Here is a 25,815-nt window from a genome sequence, read left to right as displayed (position 1 = left end):
CAGCAGAAAATAGTCAAAACGGCAGGCCTCCATGTCACTTTCATCATGTAAATTTTTTTAAAGACATTGCATTTTTCACCTTTCAAAAATTGTGGTGTTTTTTCTAATTGCCACGCCCTGAGTCGAAGGCAGACACTCAACTGCTCAACTGCTGAGCCACCCAGGCGTCCCTAGTCCTGTACTTTTAATGAAACAAATAAAATAAACTTCAAGAGAGATTTTGTAGTATGATGAAATATTAGGCATTTCTATTAGTAACAATTTTAGATAATAAAATACTGTATCCAAGAAACAAGAAAGTACACTATAGAAACATTTAGAGAACAAGAAATTCTTGTCCCAGTGATCTCTAAATACACACACACACACACACACACACACACACACACACACACACATAGGGACACCTGGATGGCTCAGCAGTGAAGCTCCACTTTCAGCCCAGGATGTGATCCTGGAGTCCCAGGATCAAGTCCGACATTGGGCTCCCTGCATGAAGCCTGCTTCTCTCTTTGCCTAGGTCTCTGTGTATCTCATGAATAAATAAAATCTTAAAATATATATATATTTAAGATAAATATTTTATATATGTTTATTAAATAATATAAATATTATATATATAATATATATAAACAGCAAAAATGAAAAGTCTGCAAATGACGCCTGACAATTTCCCTAGCTTACTTCTCTGAAGGAATTTTCAAGGTGGAGTTCTGGAAGGGATAAGCCAGAGAAAACCTAGCAGTCTTCTGTGAACTAAGGAGAGAAAGCCAGGAATCTAGAGGCACCAAGATGACTAGAGTTCAGAGAGCAAGTACTAGAGAGAGAATACCTTTTGAATCTTCAGCTGAGTACTGATTAGTACATGCATGTGAAGGAATTACCCAACATAGGGGAAGGAACCACCCGAAAAAATCAGGGGGAGCTATCTCCTGAATCCACACAGGACCAGAGATATTTTATGTTATGACCAGTCCAAGCAGAAAACCTTACAAATCACAGGACATATAATACAATCCTCAAAAGGATTTTGCTTCAGAGTGGGGTAAATTGTCCCTAGACTAAATGCTGCTCTGGTTTTACCTAATAAAATAAGCCATTAAAGTGACTAAGAACCAAATTTGTGAATATTCACAGAAAAACAAAACACCCATTATGCAACATGGCAAAATTCACAACTACTGCAAAACATTTTATGAGGTGCCTGGATAGCTCAGGTAATGATCTCAGGGTCCTGGCATTGAGCCCCAGGTCAGGCTTCCTGCTTAGCAGGGAGTCTGCTTCTCCCTCTCCCTCTGCCCTTCCCTTCTGCTTCTGCTTTCTCTAATAAATAGATAAAATCTTAAAGACTTCATTAAAAAAAAAAATAACCAAGCAGCACACAGCAGAAAAATATGACCCACAATGAGGAGAAAAGCAAATGAACAGAAATAGTTGCAGAAGTGACACAGATATCAGTTAGCAGAAAAAGACCTTAAAACAATTTTAGTTAATATTATAAGTATTCCACAGTAGAGACATGGAAGATACAAAAACAACCCAAATCAGATATCCAATGAAATAAAATGTCTGACATGAAAACCATAATGAATAGAAGTAACAGCAGACAAATTATTATGGATGAAATAGTGACCTTGAAGACAGAGCAATGAAACCTATCTAAAAGATAACAGAGAGATAGAAAAGACAAAAAAAATAACTGAGCATCAGTGAGCTAGGAGACAACTTGAAGCACCCTAGAAATATCTTATTCAAGTCCCCAAAGAAGACAGTAGGGGGTATACAAATATTTGAATAAGCAATGGCTGAAATTTTTCCAAATTTGATGAAAACTATAAGAGATTCCAGAAGCTTGACAAATACTTAGCACAATAAATATGAATAAAACTATACCAAAGAATATCATCAAATTTCTTAAAACCAGTTATAAAGAGAAAACCTTAAAGGCAAGCAGACCCCTAAACTCCCCCATCAAAAAAAAAAAAAAAAAAAAAAAGAAACAACAACAACAACAAAAAAAAAAACAAAAACAAATAAAATATGGGAAAAAAAAAAACACAAAAGAACCCACACAATTTAGAATTCTATGCCCAGCAAAACTATCTTCAAAATATAAAGTAAAGACATAAGACATAAGCCAAAAGAATGCTGAAAGAATTCATGTCCAGCAAATTTATACTACAAAAATATGTTAAAGAAAGTCTAACAGGCAGAAAAAAAAAAAAGATACCAGATGGAAATATGGATCTACACAAAGAAATGAGGAGACTAGAAATGTGGGTATATTTAACAGCATTTTTCTCCCCATTTTTAAATCTCTTTAAAATTTGATTTTATAGGGGCATCTGGGTGGTTCAGTTGGCTGAGTGTCCGACTCTTGATTTCAGCTCGGGTCATGAGCTCAGGATTGTGAGACTGAGCCAAGTGTTGGATGCCACGCTGTGTGGAGTCTGCTTGAGTTTCTCTCCCTTTCCTTCTCCATCCTCCACTGTCCCTCTCCCCACTCACATGCACATTAAGACAAAATATTTAAAATTTGATTGTATAAAGCAAAAATAAAAATAATTAAGAATCTACTCTGGGGTTACAATGTATGGAGCAGTAAAATGTATGGTAAAAAAAGCACAAAGGCTGATTGGGGAGAAATGGAAGTATATTAGTGTAAGGGCCCTAAACATAAAGTAGTAGTTAGAGATGTTTAGTATCAACCCTAAAGCAACCACCAAGACAGCAAAGCAAAGAGTTACAGGTAACAAGCCAATAAAGGAGATAAAATAATTATTAAAAAAATAATAATCCCAGTAAAAGCCTGAAGAGAAAAAAGGGGAGGGAAGGGGCAAAGAACATGGGAAAAAAACCAGAAATAGTGGACTGGTATATTTAAACAAAACTGTATCAGTCACCATATAAATCAAAAACCTCACTTAAAAGGCAAAGATACTGGGACGCCTGATGGCTCAGCAGTTGAGCAACTGTCTTCAGCCTAGGGTGTGATCCTGGAGTCCTGGGATCGAGTCCTACATTGGGCTCCCTGCATGGAGCCTGCTTCTCCCTTTGCCTGTGTCTCTGCCTCTCTCTTTCTCTCTCTCTCTCTGTGTCTCATGAATAAATAAAATCTTAAAAAAAGGTAAAGATGTCAGACTGAATGAAAAAGCATTCAGTTGTATAGCCCCCACAAAACATTTTTTATATAAACAAATAGGTTAAAAGGATGGGAAATGACACTAGTCTAACATTACTTTTTTAAAAAACTACTTTTTTAAAAAACTGGCTTTTATCAGGAAACTGGCTTCCAGAGCAAAGAATTTATCAGGGTTAAAGAAGGTCATTTCAGAATGATAAAGGAGCCAATTCATCAAAACATGATAGCCCTAAATGTATCTTCAAATATCATGATGCAATGAGATAAGCACTGGGTATCATACTGTATGTTGGCAAACTGAATTTAAACAGAATTTTAAAAATATATTAAAATAAAAAAAAAACATGAAACAAAAATTGATAAACCGCAAGGAGAAAAAGATATTTATAATTATAGTTGGAGATTTGAATACTCTTCTCTCAATAATAGACAATAAAAAATCAGGATACAGAAGACTTGAACACTAACAAAATAAAGCTCATTGATATTTATACAATAATATTCCATCCAACAGCAAAACACACATTCAAGTGTACACAGAACATCTACTAAGGTAGGGCATATTTGGGGCCATAAAACATCTCAAAACTTATTTCAAAATATTCTGCAGTAGAATTTATGTGGCCTTTGTCCGGGGTTCCTGGCATGGAGCTCCTAAAACCCTTAGAATTTCCCAAGTAATCTAAGTGTCTTTTTTACTCAACATAGAGTATGCTAAATGATGTGACTCATGAGGAGCCCCGGATACCTATGCCAACAGGAAGCAGGCTTAGGATGCAGTGGTCCAGACCAGAAAGATTGCCACATGATTAGAATGTTGAGACTTAGAACCATCCTGACATTCAGGGAGGGGGAGGGGCCCTGAGGATCCGGAGACTGATTTTAACCACAAGGTCAATAATTTCCTAAACCTTCCCAACATACTGAAATCCTAAGAAAAACTCTGGGTTTCCTAAGATCTTAAAAGTTCTCATCACAAGGAAAAAAAAAATTTAACTATGAATGGTGACAGATGCTGGACTTACTATGGTGATCATTTTGCAATATATATACAAGTACCAAATAATTATATTGTACACCTGAAATAATGTTATGCCAATTGTATCTAATTTTAACAAGAAAACAACTGTTAGCTAGGATACAACAGAGTTACCCAAAGAAGAGGCCTGAATGTTGGCAGCAGAAGGGAGGAGGGGGAAGGCACAAAAGTAGGGAAGGAATGGGGTTTTGTTTTGCAGAACCCATAGTTCCAGCCAAGTAGAAGCTCAACCAGGTGTTTGGCCTAATAGCTTGCTAGGTGTCTTGCTAGGTTATCAGTCCCCTGGGAGCCCCCTATCTGAGCTAGTCGGAGCTGGACTGGATGGAGCTGGAGCAGGGCAGAAAGCCCTCTGGAGTTGTCCTAAAGTACCTTTATCTCATTATGATAATAAGATCTCCTTCTATGGGTGGAGTTTTCTGCCATTTTTTGAACACGATGTATGCATTACCCTTTTGACATGCTAGGCTTGCGCAATTCAAACATAAGTGCCTTCCGAAGCTCCCTCCTCCCACCCTTACACTGAATAAAAGCTTCCTGCTCTAGTAGCATGGTGAGACAGTTCCTTGTGAGCTAACTCCTTGTCCTCTTACTTGTGACAAGCAATAAAAAGTTCTTTGCTTTCCACATTTCCTTGCGCTGTGTTCAATGTGGTGTACCCCCAACAGGGAACCCCTTGAGTTCAGTTACATAACCAAAAACAAACAAAAAAACCCTCTGGACTTCCTGATCACTTGATATGTTTTATTTCTCGACCAAGTTAAACAGTTGTTGCTTATAATTACCCATTAACTTACGTATGCACTTTTCTGTATATAAATTTCACGATAAAATGTTTTTAAATATTGAAATTAATCCAGATTTGATGAAGACATAAATCTGCAGATTCAGAAAGCAACTATATCCCAAACATAAGAAATCTGTAGCTAGACATATAATAAGAACTGCAGATCTCCAAAGATAAAAGTGAACCTCTCAAAACAGCCCAGCCCAAAGAAGTCAGTTCAAAATCCAGTTTTAAAGACATAATTTTAGAAAGTGAATTCTACTTTGAAGGAATGAATGCCTGAGATGCAAGTTAAAAAAAGAAAAAGATAATCCTGTGTGCAAACCTAAACATTAACTCTATAAAATACCAATAATATCCAATTTGGAGGCTAATGAAGTAGAGGAATTGATTAAAATTAACATATTTTAACATCTTTATGTTGTTTAGAAAGAAAGCACATATGTTTGCTATTTTTGGATGTTAGGCATGTTAAATTTTTTTTGAAGATTTTATTTGAGAGAGCACATGAGCAGGCGCCGAGAAAGGGGCAGAGGGAGAAGCAGACTCTCTCCTGAGTAGGGAGCCAACACTGGCTTGATCCTAGGACCCGGATATCCTGACCTCAGCCAAACAAGCACCCACGCATATTAAAAGGGTAATCAGAAGTACTTAAAATATTTACATTTTAAATCAGTCAAGGGAAAATATATTTTGAAAATTCAAGTAATCCAAAAAAGGATGAAAAAGTATAGCATAGAAAAAGAGAAAAAAGTAGAAAATATGGAAAAAATGAATCCCACCAGATTTGCACTTTTGCATTATGGTAGGACAAATACTCTTAAGAGTTCCTCCAATTGTATATATAGACTGCATCTTCTTTATCCATCATCTGTTGGTGGACACCGAGGCTCCTCCCACAGTTTGGCTATTGTGGACATTGCTGCTAGAAACATCGGGGTGCAGGTGTCCCGGCGTTTCCCTGCATCTGTATCTTTGGGGTAAATCCCCAGCAGGGCAATTGCTGGGTCGTAGGGCAGGTCTATTTTTAACTCTTTGAGGAACCTCCACACAGTTTTCCAGAGTGGCTGCACCAGTTCACATTCCCACCAACAGTGCAGGAGGGTTCCCCTTTCTCCACATCCTCTCCATTTGTGGTTTCCTGTCTTGTTAAATTTCCCCATTCTCATTGGGGTGAGGTGGGATCTTATGGTGCTTTTGATTTGTATGTCCCTGATGGCCAGTGATACGGGGCATTTTCTCATGTGCTTTTTGGCCATGTGTGTGTCTTCTTTGGTGACATTTCTGTTCATGTCTTTTGCCCATTTCACGATTGGATTGTTTATACTATATGTTGGCAAATTGAACTCCAATAAAAAAGTACATATAAAAATTGTTTAAAATAACCAAGAAAAAAAAAGTTCCTCTAATAGTGGGGCCCCTGGGTGACTCAGTGGGTTGAGCATCTGCCTTCAGCTCAGGTCATGATCCCGGGGTCCTGGAATCGAGTCCCATATCAGGCTCCCTGCTCAGCAAGGAGTCTGCTTTTCCCTCTCCCTCTGCTGCTCCCCCTGCTTTGTGCTCTCCCTTTCTCAATTAAATAAATAAAATTCTAAAAAAAAGAGTTCCTCCAATACAAAACACTAGATTCTGGAGAAAAAAGACTTTTTAATTCATTGTTGGTTGAACTATACAAAGGACATCTCCAGGTCCCAATCCCCTACAATCAAAGGGGCAAAAATTGAGCTGAAACAAGCAGGAAAGCATCAGAAGGTATCAGGCAAAAAGCAAACTTGAAAGGTGGGGTTCACCTGACCATAAATGCTGACAGCAGCCTGCAATTGACCTCTGGAAACAAAACTTTGGGACAGGAGCAAGGTCGGGGAGCTGAAAATAAGACAAACTAAGACAACTGCCTGCAGGAAGGACCCTTCAAGGGGCTCCAGTGGTACCAAATGAGTTCATACTGACTCACTGGAAGCAGATGCAAATCATATCTGAAGGGAAGCATGCACAGATTAGGTCCTTTGTCTTCCCACAAACTAAGCTCAGCAACACACTCCAGGAAACAGGCTAAAATGGCACACAACAATATCCAAAAACAGACTTACAAACACTGAAAATATTAAAATGATCAAAAACAGAATGAGTTTTTAAAAATTAGCAACAGACTTATAAGAGGCTACAATGAATAAATGGGAAGATCAGAAAAAAATGAAATGAAAATATAATTATTAAAAGCATCATTAGTGTTTTAAACATTAGATCAGGGGCAGCCCTGGTGGCCCAGCGGTTTAGTGCTGCCTTCAGCCCAGAGCCTGATCCTGGAATCCCGGGACTGAGTCCCACATCGGGCTCCCTGCATGGAACCTGCTTCTCCCTCTGCTTGTGTCTCTGCCTCTCTCTCTCTCTGTGCATCTGTCATGAATACATAAAATCTTTAAAAAAATAAAAAATAAACAGTAGATTGGATAGTGCTGAAAAACAAATTAATGAACAAGAGCAGAGCTGATGAAATTAACCAAAATGCAGCAGATAAACAAGATGCCGAGAATGATGTGATTAAGGGATGTGAAGGATGGAATAAGAAAGTCCATCATTTGTGCAGAGTCCTAGAAGAACAGAAAAGCAGTATCTGAGGAACCAGTGGTCAAATATCTTAAAGAATTAACATGAATTGAAAGAAAGTGGAAGCCAGTATATATACTTAGGAAAAAAGGAAATTCACATCTCCAAACACTATAGTTAATCTGTGGAATACCAAAGGAAAATAATAAGGATTAAAAGGAGATGGAAATAAAAGGTAAACTGTCAGAATGCAAAGGCACGAAGATGTTGAAAAGGTAATTTAAAGCCACAGGATGAATGACAAGGCTGTAATAATACCTCTGCATCCTCATTTCAGAAACTACACTTCCACTTTTCTCTTTTTAAACTGGCCAAAATTGTTTTACTCTTAACCTTTAAAAAAAAAAAAAAAAAACCTTTCTGTTTAATAATTTCAGCTGAAATAATACAAGGATTCTTAGAAAAAAATTTAAATATATTATCTAAAGTAATATCCTTTATCAGTTTAACAACCTTACCAGTATGCAACATGCAGCGAATTCATAATCCTTGACCCCAGAGTACTAAATATTTGCATATAAATAACTTTTGAGGCTCTTGCTCCAAATTACTGTTTTTGATAACCCCAAACTCCCTGTTAAAAATCCTTGGTTAGGGAATTTTCAAATTTCAAGAAATCTAAAACTAAAACTTCTTACCTAAAAGAAGGTATCTTTACATTACTCTTTATTCACATTTGTATACTTCATTTTTATTGTCTTTTCTTTAGATTGTATCTGCAACTAGATTATATCTGCAAGGTTATAAACCTGAGAACAGGACTCTTCTAAATCAGTGCTGAGGTATACTTTGATGTGTTCTAGAAACTTGGGAAAAAGAGAACACCTATCGATTTAGTGATTGTATACATTTGATTTGGGTATGACATCCTTAATCTCATCTCCAAAAATAAGAAGATGCAAAAACATCTAATCATTATTTGAAAACCTTATAGACTAGCCCAAAGGAAATGGACTTCTTCTATTACCTACATTCTGAAAAACCTATCACGGTGCCTTTCTGGTGTCCATCCTTCCCTTAATCTACCTGGATGGAGAGTTCCTTCTAATTGTCTACAACATACACACTCCTGCCCAACTTCGCACTGGCCCCTGCCACACCATGCATTCGATACTCACTGAGTGCCTCCTCTGTACTAGTAACTGTAGCAGATTCTGGTGTATACTCAGAAGCATTAGTTGCATATACATTGCTTTGGTATTTTTTTAAAAATCAGATTATTAAATGGTACACAATACTTCAGTCATAGATATCTGTATTTTTAGTAGTTGGCAGTAGAATTTCTTATCTGGAAGTTTCCTAACGGGCTGAATTTCTTGAGCCATTCCCTATTTCACAGAAAAAAAAAATTGTTCTTTGCTATGTCACAGCAACGATTTGTTAGTCTATGTTTTACACACAGATGTATGTCTTCCCCCACCACCACCCCCGATTTATGGGAAATGTACTAATACTAACCATGATATTCTTTTTATTGAAAAGCAATATAAAACAGCTTTAGAAATAAGATAATTTTACATTATTTCTTCTGTTATGAATATTGTTATGCTTTGTCAGAATTTACTTCCCATAACTAGACTTGCTTTTATCTGGAACATTTTATATTGGAATTTCTACATTATTGAATATCTATTAGTGTTTAATTTAGAGGAGCTTAATAAACTGCTAAATCTGAGAACAATGGCCTTTCCTTTGCTTTTTAGACCTTTTTTCTGAACGTGCTTATTTATGTACATTGTGGAAATCTGATCCTGCTCTCTTCCAGTCTGCCAACAGCTCTTTTTGTACCTCTTCTGGTAGTTCATAGAAAACTTCAGGATCAACGTCAGAAGGAAAGGTAATTTTCTCATCACTAGAATCTTGCTCTCTATTTTCTTTAAGTCCTTCATGATGAGAGACTGTCACTACTGGTTCCTTATGGCTATCTGTAGAGCAGTTCTTGGAGAAAAGTTGCTCACTCTGCAAATTTGGAAATGAATGGAAAATAGATACAGCAGGGTTTGTATTTGAGAAATGAAATCCTTGAGATTCTTTAGGTCCTTGACTCATTCGTTCATCTTGTAATCTACTGTCTATATAATGTGAATAATTCTTTTGACTAGATGGAGAAGAGGAACTACTGCTATTTAAACCTGATGTTCCTGGTTCACAGGAAGATACAGACGATATCTGTTTACTATTGGATAAATGATCTGTAGGATTTAAGGGACTATCTTGCATTTGTTTTGTAGAAAAGAAAGATAATACTCCTCTAGAGGCATGTAATGGACAATTCAAACTTCCTTTGCCTTGAACTTTTTCTCCAGATTTTCCAGAAAGGATTTCTTCTTGAATATCTACTGGAAGCTCCTTAAAGACTTCTTGGTCAATACCTTCAGGAAGTGAGCGGAGTGGGAATTCATCACTGTCTTTTTCTTTAGAAAAATCTGCAGTATCTCGTGGAGCCTCCCCAGTTCTTGTACTTTCAATTCTTCCAGATGGTAGAAAATCCCAATTTGTTTCTTTGTCTTTGGGAAAATCTTCCATATGACTGTCTTTCATTTTCTAGGACACAAGAATAACAGTAATTAAAGGTATCTGATATTTTTTAAATATTCATGATGCTGAAGAGGACTATTACCTGACCAACACGTTTCTGTCCTACTCAATAATTTCAATCCTTTTGGCCAATTCCAAACAACGAGAGATGATAAATCCACCACATTAGTCACACTATTATGTGCATCTTTATTCACTATTCTAGAGAGAGGTTTCCTTCCTAGATAGTATTGAGCCAGAAGATAGGTATGCATCTGGAAACTTGGAAAGGACCTTAACAATCATGTTTTCAAATTTACAATTCTGTGAATAAAGGAACGGTAGCCTAGAAAAGTAAATGATTTGCCTACAACTATCTTAAAAATATATATATGCACAGAACATCAGAGGCTAGTTTCCTGAAAATCTCTATTCTGAAGTGTAACATTTAACAAAAAATATATATATTTCTATGGTAAAAATCCAGTATCGATATGAAGATATTGTACTATTTATATTTTACATAAAATAAAAATTTAAATTTCAGTTCTAATTAGCATAATTTTTCTATATAAAAATTTTCACTTAAATTTTCCCTCTAGTTTTTTTTTTCTTTTTTTTTTTCCCTCTAGTTTTAAGTACCATGAAATATATACACAGTCATAAATAACCCAGGAAACATCAACACAACAGTTACCGCAAAAAAAGTAAAAGGAGAAGAGATCTGGGACACTGTATTTACCATATGCCAGACATGTACAAGGTACTTTCATTTATGTTTACCTTCCTAAAACCATTATAAAGACTCTAATTCTGTTTCTACCAAATAAGAAGTAAAAAGTAACTTTTTAAATTTCAGTTAATAAAGGGAATAAAAACTACAGAAAAAAAAGCAATTTGAAGAGACACTGATTATTTCTGTAACAGTATTCTGTTCTCATTTCTAAACTGAAATGTTAACGAAGATATTACTAATATACTGATTAAACATTAAAACAAAGAAAATAATAACATTTTGAATTAAGAGTTAACTGCAGGCAAGTACAATTTATTAAAATATGATTATTTCTTAAAGCATCCCATATTTAGTAAGTAGAGATTTGCTAAATGGCCATACATAGAGTTTTATTTTAGTCACTTGAAAGTATGACCAGCCTCTGCTTCTCTATTGCCACACTCTTAATTTCTACAATTTAGAATGAGTAGTCATATCAATCTTGCTATCAAAATTCAATGTAATTTCAAAACCAAATAGGGCAGCCCCGGTGGCTCAGAGGTTTAGCGCCGCCTTCAGCCCAGGGCCTGATCCTGGAGACCCGGGATCGAGTCCCACGTTGGGCTCCCTGCATGGAGCCTGCTTCTTCTGCCTGTCTCTCTCTCTCTCTCTCTCTCTCTCTCTCCTTCCTCTGCCTGTGTCTCTGCCTCCCTCTCTCTCTCTATCTTTGTGTCTCTCATGAATAAATAAATAAAATCTTAAAAAAAAATGTCAAATTTCAAAACCAAATACTTTAACAAAAACATTGGGAGAGGGAATGCTGCTAGCTTATGTTTAAATTAATAGACAAACAGATTTTATTTCCAATATCTAGCAATATTTTCATATTCATCATATTCCTGTTGCTATAAAATGTTTTAATACTTCCAAAACAAGGAACTTCCAAAGTGGTTTTCTCTTTTATTCAGTGATGCTTATGTTTTCTTCTTAGATCACAGTACAGTACTTATGGCTAGCAACCATGATATGATAGGTAATATATACAAGTAAATTCAAACAATATCATCCAAAAGGATCTCTGAATTGTATCAGTGGAACATAAACAGATTTGTAAATTAAGGGACGCCTGGGTGGCTCAGTGGTTGATCATCTACCTTTGGCTCAGGGTGTGATGTCAGAGTCCCAGGATCAAGTCCCACATCGGGCTCCCTGCATGAAGCCTGCTTCCCCTCCCCCTCCTTATGTCTCTGCCTTTCTCTCTGTATGTCTCTTGTGAATAAATAAATAAAATCTTAAAAAAAAACGTGTAAGTTAACCACACAAATCCAACAAGAGTGTACTTACAAAACTGCGTTTGCCAGACCGTGAAGTTGTTGATAATGATGGTGTCAAATAATAATCAATAGTCCCTTTCTTAGAAGTATTTAGTGCTTTAAGGTTACAGAGGCACACACTTAAAAGAGTAAGATGAAATGGCATCTTCACATTTACCATATTTCGGAAAAGTTTCATAAGTATATCAACCATTGGGGTTATCACATCGCAATTTCCTAAACAAAATTATTTGAGAAGACTATATTTAAGCACATTATATCACAATTAACATTAAAAGCTTAATATAATTTATATTGCTTGCATTAAGAAGTTAAAATCATAAACAGATATCATTGGGACATCTTGACATTACATACTAAACTGGGACAATCTCACACCAATACTAAAGGCCAAATGAGTTTAAGTTTTCAAAAGATTTGAAATATGGGACTTCCAATTATGCAAGTGTGATCAGGTCAGAAAATCTTCTCCTCATAAAACTATAATAAAACTGGACTTTGTGGGGATCCCTGGGTGGCTCAACGGTTTAGCGCTTGCCTTTGGCCCAAGGCGTGATGCTGGAGTCCCGGGATGGAGTCCTACGTCGGGCTCCCGGCATGGAGCCTGCTTCTCCCTCTGCCTGTCTCTGCTTCTCTCTCTTTCTGTCTCTCATGAATAAATAAATAAAATCTTTAAAAAAAAAAAAAAGAACAACTGGACTTTGTGACTAATGTGGTGACTTTCAGGCTCTAACATCTGAACAAAAGCTTTGACCACTCTTTGGCTAACCACTAAACTATGCAGACATGGGTAACCTAGGAAGCCAAAATAAAAATTTTAAATTAAAAAAAAGAAAAGAAAAGAAAAGTATGCAGAGAAATCAAAGGCTACACATCACAGGGGAGGGAGATTCTGCAGCTTAAATTCAGACAAGTTAGAAAAGGAAAAGGGAGGGAAAAAGGCCTACAAGAAGAAAATCCAGGGATGCCTGGGTGGCTCAGCGGTTGAGTGTCTGTCTTCGGCTCAGGGTGTGATCCCAGGGTTCTGGGATTGAGTCCCACCCACATCGGGCTCCCTGCATGGAGCCTGCTTCTCCTTCTGCCTGTGTCTTTGCCTCTCTCTCTCTCTCATGAATGAATAAAATCTTAAAAAAAAAAATCCAAATCCAGAGTTATTAAAATACATTATCTAAAATGTCCACTTTCCAACAAATATTACATTGTATGAAGAAACAGGAGTGTGATTCTAGTCAGGAGGAAAAAGCAGTCAATAGATATGGACTTTGAGTTGCATTTAGCAGACTTCAAAGTTGCTACTATAGATATGCTCAAAAAACTAAAGGGACGCCTATGTGGCTCGGTGGGGTAAGCCTCCATCTCTTGATTTCAGTTTAGGACATGATCTCTCAGGATCAAGAGACTAAGCCTCAAGTTGGGCTCCACGCTCAGCAAGGAATCTGCTTCTCTCCCTCTCCCTCCACTTGTGCACATATACTCTGTCTCTGTCTCTCTCTAAAATAAATAAAATCTGTAAAAAAAAAAAAAAAAAAAAAAAAAGAATTAAAGAAACCCACTTTAAAGAATTAAAGTAAAATACGAGGAGTGCCTAGTATTTTAGGGACCAGTCAGTCAGTTAACCATGTGACTCTCGGTTTTGGCTCAGGTCATGATCTCATGGGTCATGGGACTGAGCCTACTTAGAGGTTCCAAGCTCAGCAGGGAATCTGCTTGAAGATTATCTCCCTCTGCTTCTTCCCCTGTGCTCAACAACTCTCTCTCTCTCTCAAACAATCATTTAAAAAAATAAAAATAAAAAATTAAGTAAAATATGTTAACTACCAAAAAAGGAGAATTTCATTAAGGAAACAGAGTCAAATATGCAAACAAGCCAAATGGAGAGTCTAGAGTTAAAAAGTACAGTAACCAAAATAAATAAAATCATTAGATGGGCAATAGCTGTTTTGAGATTAAGAGGTGAATCAAGAGAACTTGAAGACAGCTCAATAGAAATTATCCAATCTTGGGGTGCTTAGCTGACTTAGTTGGTATAGTATAGCATGCAACTCTTGATTTCAGGGTTATAAGTTGGAGCTTCATATTGAGTGTAAAGATTACCTAAAAAATAAAATCCTTAAGGAAAAAGAAATTATCCAAGCTAAAAAGAAGAGAAAAAAGACTGAAGAAAAATGAACAGAATTGCACATACCTGTAGGATATTATCAAGCATAGTGAGTGACATATGTACAATGGAGTCCCAGAGGAGATGGTAGGGGAAAAAAGGGCAAGACTTGAAGAAATAAGAGCCTAAAACTCCCAAAATTTCATTAAAAAATAAATCTACAGAATCAAGAAATTCAATAAATCCCAAGAAAGATAAATACAAAGATTCCACACTTAGACATATCATGGTCAAACTGATGAAAGACAAAAACAGAGAAAACTCATCACATAAATGAGAATAACAATACAACTACTATTGTTATACCACAACTCAGCTCCAAATTCACCCTTCAGTACCTGCTCTGTGATAATGCACCGGATTCTAAAATTTTTCACACTGAATATGACATTACACATTGTCATTAGAGAACACTGGAAGACTATTAAAGGAGAAAGGTGGCTTCTCTTCCTGGTTCCAATGTACTACCATTTGCTTTTTCTTTCTCCCATTACATGGTTTGTAATACATACGTGTGAGGACATCTAATAGCGTTTTCAATACTACACACATGTGGAACACTCAGTAACCTCAAGCCCTAACCAGAGCTTAGTGACTATATACCATGGTACTACCCACTCAAATACCATACATACCAGGAGAGTGCTCCCACTCATTCTGCACACCCACCTAACAGCCTTCACTTGCCTCTAACCTCAGATGGCTGTTTCCTCCAGGTCTTCCTATGCAGGCACCGTATCTTCTGCCTTTGCATTAACAGAATACAGATATCTTCAGCACAACCATCCACGAGCCTCAGCTTGCCTGTATCCTAAAGGGTTGTTAACAGAATCTTCCAATACGAACACTGCATATGCCAACACATGCAGTGCCTCATCAATAAGGAAACTCCCAATATCCCTACTCCTTCTGTGTGCCTACCAACCAGTTTCAGCTCATCCACAGATCAGAGGATGGTTTTCTCTCTGTCCAATAACTATGGACAAGCTCTGGGCCAGGTAATTCAAAAGATTTCTCCACCATCCAGTGTTCTGCAACCACTCCTTCTCCTTGAGGGGTAGGGGACTTTCTAAGTTCATTCTTCCTTATTAGGTACTTTTCCTCAGTCCTTGGTTACCTCTTAAGAGTCTTCTTTATACCTTTAAAATCACTCCCCTATCACAGTTTAATAATTCTGTGAAGCTTTCTCTATTCAAATTTTTGGTGGTTATTCTCTCCTGACTAGAAGGGGACTGATAAAACTATTAAGAGCTGACTCCTCATCACAAATTATGAAAACCAGAAGACAACAGAATGGTATATTCAAAGTATAGAACGAGGGATCCCTGGGTGGTGCAGCGGTTTGGCGCCTGCCTTTGGCCCAGGGCGCGATCCTGGAGACCCGGGATCAAATCCCACGTCGGGCTCCCGGTGCATGGAGCCTGCTTCTCTCTCTGCCTGTGTCTCTGCCTCTCTCTCTCTCTCTGTGTGACTATCATAAATAAATAAAAATTAAAAAAAAAAATTAAAAAAAAAAAAAAGTACAGAAAGAAAAACAGTCAAGAATTATATCCAGGGGATCCCTGGGTGGCTCAGCGGTTTGGCACCTGCCTTTGGTGCTCTTTGGTCCAGGGTGCAATCCTGGAGTCTGGGGATTGAGTCCCATGTCGGGGTCCTGGCATGGAGCCTGCTTCTCCCTCTGCCTGTGTCTCTGCCTCTCTCTCTATGTCTATCATGAATAAATAAATAAAGTCATTAAAAAAAATTATATCCAGACAAACTGTCATTCAAAAATGCCATATTGTTCGAGTCTTCCACAAATTTTAGTTAGGTAGAATGATTTGACAGTGTTGCTCAACTCTTCTTTTCAAATATAAATAGTGAATTTTCCAGGATAGACTACATGCTAGGCAATAAAATTACACTCAAGAAATCTAGACAGACTGAAATTACTCAAAATATGTTCTCTGATCAACATGAAATTAAGGTAGAAAACAACAGAATGAATTTTGGGAAATCATCAAATCTAAAGCACCTAAAGCACTACTAAAAAGAAATGTGTAATGTTAAACTTGAATTATTATAAAATGAGTATAAAATAAATGAAACACCAGGGAAAAAGAAAAATTAAACTTAAAGCAAGCAGGAAGAAGGCAAAACAAAGAGCAGAATTAAATGAAATTGGAAGTAGAAAACAACAGAGAAACCAATGACATCAAAAGTTGGATCTTAAATCAATAAAACCTTTGAGTGAGGCTTACTCAGATAAACTTTGCTAGAATGACAAAGAAAAAAGAATACTTTCATTACCAAAATCAGGAACGAAAGAAGAGACATCACTACAGATCCTACCACAATTAGAAGGATTACAAGGGGAAATTTTTTAAAAAATAGAGATGAGATATTGATTATGTACCCATCTCCCAGCTTTGATAAATTATACCATTATGCTCTATTGGTTCAGAATCTTTTTTTTTAAAGATTTTTATTTATTTATTTATTTATTTATTTATTTATTTATGAGAGAGAGAGAGAGAGAGAGAGAGCGCGCAAGTGAAAGAGAAAACACGAGCAAGGAGAGGGAGAAGCCTACTCCTCGCTGAGCAGAGAGCCCAATATGGACTTGATCCCTCGACTCAAGGATCATGACCCAAGTTGAAGGGAACTAAGTCACCCAGGCACTTGTAATAAAATAATATTGACCATTTCATGCCAACAAACTAGACAACTTGAATGAAATGAACACATTCCTAAAAAAATTAAAATTACTAAAACTGACTCAAAATAAATAGAAAATCTGAATAAACCTACAATAAATAAAAGAAATCAAATTCCTATTTTAAAATCTTCCCCCAAGCAAAAAGCCCAGGATCATGAATAGCCAAAACAATTCAAAACAGAACAAAAGTAAGGAATTACACTACTTAATTTCAAAACATAACAAAGTATCAGATTGGGTGGAAGTGATATAAGGATAACCATACAGATCAATGGAATAAGAAAATCAAGGGGATCCCTGGGTGGCTCAGTGGTTTAGTGCTGCCTTCAGCCCAGGGCATAATCCTGGAGTCCTGGGATAAGTCCCTAATCAGGCTCCCCATGGGGGAGCCTGCTTCTCCCTCTGCCTGTGTCTCTGCCTCTCTCTCTCTCCCTCTCTGTGTATCTCATAAATAAATGAAATCTTAAAAAAAAAAAAAAAGGAATAAGAAAATCAAGAAATAAACTACTTAGTTTTCTGACAAAGGTGCCATGACAATTCAAGAAAGAATAATCTATTTAACAAATTCTGGGGCAGCCCCGGTGGCTCAGCGGTTTAGTGCCACCTCCAGGGCCTGATCCTGGAGACCCCGGATCGAGTCCCACATCAGGCTCCCTGCATGGAGCCTGCTTCTCCCTCTGCCTGTGTCTCTGTTTCCCTCTCTCTGTGTCTCTCATGAATAAATAAATAAAATCTTTAAAAAAAAAAAACAAACAAAAAAAAACAAATTCTGTTGGAACAAGTGGATATCCACATACAAAAGAATGAATTAAGCCCCTTATCACACACCACACACAAAAATTTTACTCAAATTAGATCTAATTTTAAAGCTTAAAACTATAAATTTCTAAAAGAAAACATGGAGGGGTAATCTATGGCCTTTGGGTTAGACAAAGAATTTTTAGATAGGACATCAAAAGCATTATCCATAAAAGAGGAGGAAAAAAACCCATAAAATACAATGAAATACCACTACTAGGCCACAAGAATGACTATAATAAAGGAAACTGACAATGCTAAGTGGGAGAGAGAACATGAAAACCTGGGACCCTCATGCATTCTTGCTAAGAATATAAACTGTTATATTCACTTTGGGAAAATGTTTGGCAGTTTCTTAAAGTTCAATTTACCACATAACTCAGCAATTCCAGTCTTTGTAATCTACCCAAGATAAAAACATGTATCTGCCCAAATGCAAATATTCATAGCATCATTTTCCTAAGAGTCAAAAAAGGGAAACAATCTAAATGTCCATAAAGAAGTTATCTTGTGCCATATAATAACATTATCATAGTTTTGTTTTCTTTGAACTTGGGAAACTCTATTAACTGCATATTTTTTTTTAAGATTTTAAAAATTTATTCATGAGAGACACAGAGAGAGAGACAAAGACAGAGACAGAGACAGAGGCAGAGGGATAAGCAGGCTCCATGCAGGGAGCCTGACCTGGGACTCAATCCCGGGTTTCCAGGATTAGGCCCTGGGCTGAAGGCGGCGCTAAACCGCTGAGCCACCCGGGCTGCCCTGCATCTTCATTTTTACTATCTATAAAAACCAACACAGTTTTCCTGTGAAAATTCCTGACAGAATGAAGGTATTTAATAGCTCACTAACTCCCTGTGAAGACCCTACAACTTTGGATCATATTTCTAATTCAAAGTTAGTTCTTTTAAGAGTTCAACCTGCCAATTAAATTATTAGAAAATAAGCCCATACCTGTCCCCAACTTCTGAATTATATGTGATGGAATAGGGCACTGACGACTCTCACGGCTACAGTGATTCTCAGATGAATATCGACGGATTATTAATCTGATTGTATGTGGCTTCCTTCCATCTTGGCATACTCTAAAAGTTAAGAGAAAGGAGAAACAGGAAAGTAAAGTATTACCTAAAGATTTTTTTAATCTATAGAGGTATCAAATTTAGCAACTGTAACAATTATAAACATGGTTGATAACTAGGCAGTAAGCAGTAAAAGGCCCTGAATGGCCCAAACAAATTACACCAAGGGTATGCACCAAAGCTTTAAAATCTTAAATGTAGAGCTCTCAGACCTTAATCAGAATTGGTTAAATCAGGAAAAGAATGGAAATAAGATATAACAAGTCATTTTATAATCAAATACAAACATCACTAAAAACAACATATTAAAATCAGCAGGAAATTTAAGAAATAAGAGACTCGTTCACTGGCAGAGGCAAATACGTGAAATTTTTATACTGAAAAAAAAATAAGATTACAAAAAAGAAAAAAAGGTTTTAAATGAGATAACTTTTGTCAAAGAGCACTCCCTGAACAGACACAAGGAACAGGAATATCACCATTATATGGCAAATAAGAGCAATGACTTGAAACATCAATTATAGGGGGGATCCCTGGGTGGCTCAGCAGTTTGGTGCCTGCCTTTGGTCCAGGCATGATCCTGTAGTCCCGGGATCGAGTCCAGCATCGGGCTCCCTGCATGGAGCCTGCTTTTGTCTTTGCCTCTCTCTCTCTCTGTGTGTCTATCATGAATAAATAAATAAAATCTTTAAAAAAAAAGAAACATCAATTATATACTAAAGACGTACATGTACATGTGTCTTAAAAAGTGTCCCATTTAAATGGCCTTGGTTTTAGCGTTGAAACAAAGGTTTTAATGAGAAAGAAATTCACTTAAAAAGCAGAAAATCTAATTACTAGAATGAATGTCATTAAAAAATAATATTTTCCTTTTTATATATATGGCAATGCATTAAAAAATCACAAACATAAAATAAAAATATTGTACAGTGTTAAACATACTCAAATATTTTGAACTGGAAATTTGGATTTTTGTGATAATTTTTTATCACAAAACGTCTTGATTGCTGCCTTACTAAGATAATATCTTACATCGTTCCTATAAATGTGTTACTAGTTTAAATATCTTCCAGTTAAACTTCTTCTGTGAAGTCCTTATATAATTTAGAGTGTGACTTGGTTTGTATAACTAATTAAGACTTATAAGGAAAAGGTTATATTCTAAGCAAGCTTAAACTAGAGGGGAAAATACATTCACACAAGCACAATTTTTTTTTTTTGGCCAGTCACTTAGATGGTATTATACCTCAGTTACTGAAGAAGAGGGGATAGAAAACAGAGACACGGATAAATGGTTCATACTTGGTAATTTACAGGTTTAGAGCACCTAGCCTCATTTCTGTGTCGATTCTACAAATATAAGAGCCTACAAAAATTTTTTTGTGGTTTCTTTATGGGCAGAACTCTTTCCAAGGGCCAGGCATTTCATAGTAGTCTCATAGTAACTGAAGCCAAGCAGATGACCCAGTTTCAGAAGCATACTCACAGGCCCAGCCTGAGTTATATCACCAAAGCTAGGTCACTCAGCCAGCCCCAGTCGTGTGCAGCAAATGACGAGTGCATGGCTCTGCTCAAGACATGAGAACCACACAGCATGTGACAGTAACACTGTAGGAAATTTTACTCCATTAGTTTACTGAGACTTAGAGTCATCTAAAATCCTTTTTCCTCAGTCATAGTTAGCCATCCTACCCTCATTTACAGAAGCACAGCTACTCAAAACTGTTAGACCCCTGCCACCTTATCCTGAGAAGTCTAAGAAATAGGAGGAAGACAGACAATACTCTTCTATGGAATACTGAGAAATAGATATATGATAGTAAAAGAGCATCAGAAAACTAAACATCTTGTTTGGTTTATGCTATGCTATTTGTATACTCATAACACAGCTGACACGTTCATGTATTTACAGACCAGGGCCCTGCACACACCATACTCTGGCTGCACACACATAGCCTCATTTAGCTATTCCTTTGTCTGAGTCTATCTTCTTTCACATAGTCTGATGCAAAGGAGATATGAGGGTTCATCTACTTTCTCCATCACTGGTGCTCTTCACAATTTCCTATCCTCAATCATCACAAATTTATAAGTGTAGAGATTCTAAATATCCATAAAACCCTCTTAGGTAACTGTGAGCAGCTTAAGAGCCACAGTATAACCACAATGTTACTAAAATTAAGACTAATGAAAATGAATTATATTTAGTTATGAGCATCTATTGCTATTTTTTGCAACAGTTTATATTGTAGAGAAATTCAATGATAAGTGATCTCTCTTTACACTGTTCAGTCTCCAGTTAATCTATAAATTTCTTTTTTTTAATAATTTTTTTTTTTTTTTTTTTTTTTATGATAGTCACAGAGAGAGAGAGAGAGAGGCAGAGACACAGGCAGAGGGAGAAGCAGGCTCCATGCACCGGGAGCCCGACGTGGGATTCGATCCCGGGTCTCCAGGATCGCGCCCTGGGCCAAAGGCAGGCGCCAAACCGCTGCGCCACCCAGGGATCCCCTATAAATTTCAAGATAGAACATCAACTATACTTTCTATATACTCTATACAGAATATATAGAACGATATGGCAAAATGGAAAATCACCTGTTCAAGAGACTGGCAAGTAGTTCTTCAATCTTATTTTTAACTTCGACTTCTGATGAACACTTTTTAAATGAATCTTCTTCACTAAAGGACTACCAAAGAAGCACAAATAGGGATTATTGTAAACCAATAAGCATATCCAGTTATAAGTGTGCATGCCAAATATTCAGTACATTCTTTATTAACTTCCTTCTTGTGCTTAATTTCAGCCATTTAGTTCACTTTTATTTTTTTATTTTTTTTTTAGGATTTTATTTATTTATTCATGAGACGCACACACACACACAGAGAGAGAGAGAGAGAGAGAGAGAGAGGCAGAGACACAGGCAGAGGGAGAAGTAGGCTCCATGCAGGGAGTCTTACGTAGGACTCAAACCCAGGACCGGGACCATACCCTGGGCTGAAGGCAGGCACCAAACCACTGAGCCACCCAGGTGTCCCTAGTTCACTTTTATATTAACTCTTTTTATCTGCAGGTTACTATACTCCACTAGAAAGTATCCAGAAAGTCAAGAAAATTATAAAGCTCTAGTACCAACTCCAAGCTTTACTTTACATTTACAGTGAGGCTCTTAATCTCCTAGTACTTGAATTTGAGTTTAACCTTAGACACGTTATTTAACCTTTCTGAAGTACAGTACCCTCATCTTTAAAACAAGAATGGGAGAGTGGGAAAAAGGTATGAACAAATAATAGCACTACCTACCTCGAAGCTTTGTTGTAAAGATTAAATGGACTAAGGTACATAAAGCACTTAGTAAAGTGCCTGTCACATAGGAAAAAAAAAATCAGTGTTAACTGGGTGATTATACCTGTCTTCATTTCCTAAATCATTAGACTACTCGGAAAACAAGATTTCTTAAAAATTAAAATATTTTGCCTAATATATGCAATATGTGCTGTAAGTAGTATTTAAGCAAGGTACCTAACTTGAGACAGAAATACGAATTCTTAGATTCAATTTAAAAATATTTACTAATCTAGGGATGGCTATGCGGCTCAGTCAGTCATGCATCCAGCTGTTGATTTCAGCTCAGGTCACTTGATCTCAGGGTCATGAGTTCAAGGCCCACCATAGAGCCTACTTAAAAAAAAAATTTACTAACTCAATAAATTAGTGTTCTCATAGGATAGAGACCAATACTAACCTAGTAAGCAAATTAGAATAGTAAGAACATAGTACTAAAGCCAGAAATCTTTATCTCAAATAATGTGGCAACCAGTACCCAATTAAAATAAAATCATTATCAGGTACCTGAGGTGGTCCTGAGGGTGTCACAGGAGAGTTATCCTCTCCAAAACTGAGCTTCTGGATACGCTGAGCAACTGAAATTCCTAATTCTTTTTCTAATATTTTGGATGAAAAGGTTTGAAGATCATGCACACTACTGATACCCAGAGCTTCAAGACGTTTGGCAGTTTTATAGCCAATACCTAGACAAAAAGAAATACGTACAGTGTTAGCGTAGCTTTTCTCCTTAAAATAAAGCTAATTAAAATATTACATACACACACACACACACACACACACACACACACACATCTTTAAATTCCATAATGAATATTTCACTAGGATTAAATTTTATTGAAAATTAGGCTATCCTTCTGCTCAGGACCTCTTATATGAACCACTTCAGAAACCTCACAACCCTAGTACAACGTAATAAATATGGAGACAACAAATAAATGCTGTCTTGATAAAATGAAATGTTTACCACCTGTTACATAACACCTTGGAAGTATTCAAGAATAATGGTTATTATTCATGCAAAGGAAGACTGTCACTACAGCAACAAAATTAATTAGCATGTGCTAGTCAGCTAACCTGATTCTTACACATAATATCACACATTTATCCACAAGACATATCTGGCAATATTTACTATCCCAAAATAAGATCAAGGAAGCAAACAAAAAAATCTACTCATTAGCAAAACTCTTATCAAAAGTTCTTGCACTAAAACTCAGTCAATACTTTAGCACCCTGAGATACTCAGGTAATTAGTGCTCCTTTATTTTTCTCATTAAAAAGAAAAATTCTACAGTATTTTGATTTCCCACCACAGTAAAAGAAGTAACTGAAAGGCAATGGATGTGGAGGGATAATTTTTTTTTTTTTTAACATTTAAGAGAAAAAAAGAGCAAGAGTAGGAAGAGCAGAAGATGAAGGAGAGAATCTCAAGCAAACTCTATGCTGATCATGGAGCCCCATGCTGGGCTTGAACTCATGATCCTGAGATCACGACCTGACCCAAAATCAAGAGTCAGAGGTTTAACTGACTGAGCCCCTCAGGCCCCCGTGGAGGGGAAATCAGTAGTGTGTCAGATATTTTCATAGCTGAAATAAAAGAGAGCTGGCAATCTGGCAATAGGAAAGAAAAGAGAAAGCCTATAAAAATAAATAAATGCAAGTACTCAAAAAGTAAAGCCAAGTAATAATGTCATATGAACGGTATACAGTCCTCAATTTATTACAACCTGATGTAGTCAGAACACAGACTCAGTGTCATCCAGAAAACTTCAAGGTATACAATATTAATGACAGCAAGGCAGTGTACAAAACATTTTGTAATCACACAAACATGGGTTAAATAAATGAAGTTATGACATCTGAAGGTTCAGCCATCTTAGAAATTCACTTTCACAGAATTCTAACATCTTACGCCCTAGCAATGCCATAGAAAGGAAGTTTAACATCTCCTTTATTAATGGTCTATAAAACCGTATCTGGCCTTTAAAGACAGAAATTTGCCCCGTGACCTGAGGTCACTAATCCCCTCAAGAAAATTAGTTTCCTCGGGATCCCTGGGTGGCGCAGTGGTTTAGCGCCTGCCTTTGGCCCAGGGCGCGGTCCTGGAGACCCGGGATCGAATCCCACATCGGGCTCCCGGTGCATGGAGCCTGCTTCTCCCTCTGCCTATGTCTCTGTCTCTGCCTCTCTCTCTCTATCATAAATAAATAAAAATTAAAAAAAAATAAACTCAGAAAATTAGTTTCCTCATCTTTAAGACACGAACTTGGCCTCAATGCTTTGAAGGGCCCCTTATAGCCCTAAGATTTTCCATATAATCCCAAAGTAGAAAAAAAAAAAAATCCCAAAGTAGTTAGTAAAAGGCCAATGCCCCCTCTAGATGCAGTGTATGGTCTAAGGATACAAAGCAGGGATTGAAAATAAAGGACTGTGTTTCCAGGTTATAAGTTTCATGATCATATTCAAACTATACAAAAAGTGGTGAAACTAGAAAAGTACTTTCATAGATTTCTTAACCCAGATTCCCTAAAGAACATTAGGGTTTTGGGTGTTCTCCAAGAGCCAAGTATACAGGTTCTAAGAATTAATAACATTTAAGTATGATTTTTAAAATTAAAAAAATTTTAAGAAAACTAATGTATATTTTTCAAATATAAATGTCTTACCAGGCATTTCCTTTACATGGTTCAAGCTCTGAATGAGAACTTGAGAACTTTCAGGTAGTAAGACTGTTTGTTGATTTGGTTTAAAAACACCAGAAACTAATTTTGCCAATAATTTATTAGAAGCCACTCCAGCACAGCCAGTGAGACCCAGTTGATTATACATGGCTTCCCGCATCTCTGTTGCAATCTGAGATCCAACAAGTAATCTGATGTGCAAGATGTCATGCAGGTTTATATCTACAAAAAGAGCAAATATCATTAAAAGTCACCACAAATTTTTTTTTACAAATGAGTTTAAAAAGGACGTAGGGCTTGGGATGCCTGGGTGGCTCAGCAGGTGGGTGCCTGCCTGCGGCTCTGGTCAGGATCCTGTCCACATTAGGCTCCCTGTGGGAGCCTGCTTCTCCCTCTGCCTTGCTCTCAGTCTGTGTCTCTCATGAATAAATAAATAAATCTTTAAAAAGGGGGGGCGCACAGGGTTTAAACTATATCCAACCCTTTTCTCCAACACCACCATACTGTCACCCACTTAACACATCTCTTTGATTCTTCATAGAAATCCTGTAAAGTAAATAACTTCCAGAAGTGAATTCCTAGTGCCTGTGATAGTGAATGCATGCTGGGAGTGCTTAATGATTAACAGATTGTGAAAACTGATCTCTCATTAAAAAAAAGTCCCTACTGACATTGGTAAAACTTTTACTCATGTTTAATCATAAGCAAGCATAAAAGTAGAAGTATTACATTAATAAGAGCTAACATTACAGCTTTAAAGGTGTGAATCTAAATTTTACACACACTACCTATATGTGCTACTGAAAACAATTCTTAATCTGTATGTAATTTATCTTTTATGAAGGGTATAGGGAAATTATACTGAAACATTTTCTTCAGGGTGAAAATGGTATTAGGATTATATGAGG

General features: G+C 36.8%; 1 protein-coding gene across 6 annotated transcripts in view; it reads right to left on the bottom strand.

Annotated features, from left to right (window-relative positions):
- Window positions 1–4,901: 4,901 nt before the first annotated feature.
- Window positions 4,902–25,815, bottom strand: part of POLI (DNA polymerase iota) — a 29,933-nt gene continuing 9,019 nt past the window's right edge. For 4 of the 6 annotated variants that reach the window (XM_072757873.1, XM_072757875.1, XM_072757876.1 and 1 more), the window contains 7 exons: window positions 24,893–25,129; window positions 22,731–22,909; window positions 21,476–21,567; window positions 18,750–18,880; window positions 12,677–12,808; window positions 12,149–12,354; window positions 4,902–10,116 (listed from right to left, as the gene is read on the bottom strand). In XM_072757873.1, the coding sequence (XP_072613974.1) occupies window positions 9,295–10,116; window positions 12,149–12,354; window positions 12,677–12,808; window positions 18,750–18,880; window positions 21,476–21,567; window positions 22,731–22,909; window positions 24,893–25,129 (1,799 nt within the window). In that variant the 3' untranslated portion in view covers window positions 4,902–9,294. The remainder of the gene's footprint in view (window positions 10,117–12,148; window positions 12,355–12,676; window positions 12,809–18,749; window positions 18,881–21,475; window positions 21,568–22,730; window positions 22,910–24,892; window positions 25,130–25,815) is intronic. The other 2 variants (XM_072757874.1, XM_072757877.1) reach the window with 1 other exon arrangement.

The sequence above is a fragment of the Vulpes vulpes genome, chromosome 5 (genome assembly GCF_048418805.1).
Source record: "Vulpes vulpes isolate BD-2025 chromosome 5, VulVul3, whole genome shotgun sequence".
Classification (NCBI taxonomy): Eukaryota; Metazoa; Chordata; class Mammalia; order Carnivora; family Canidae; genus Vulpes; species Vulpes vulpes.
Note: the sequence above shows the minus strand (reverse complement) of the source record. Positions and strands in the feature narration are given on the sequence as shown.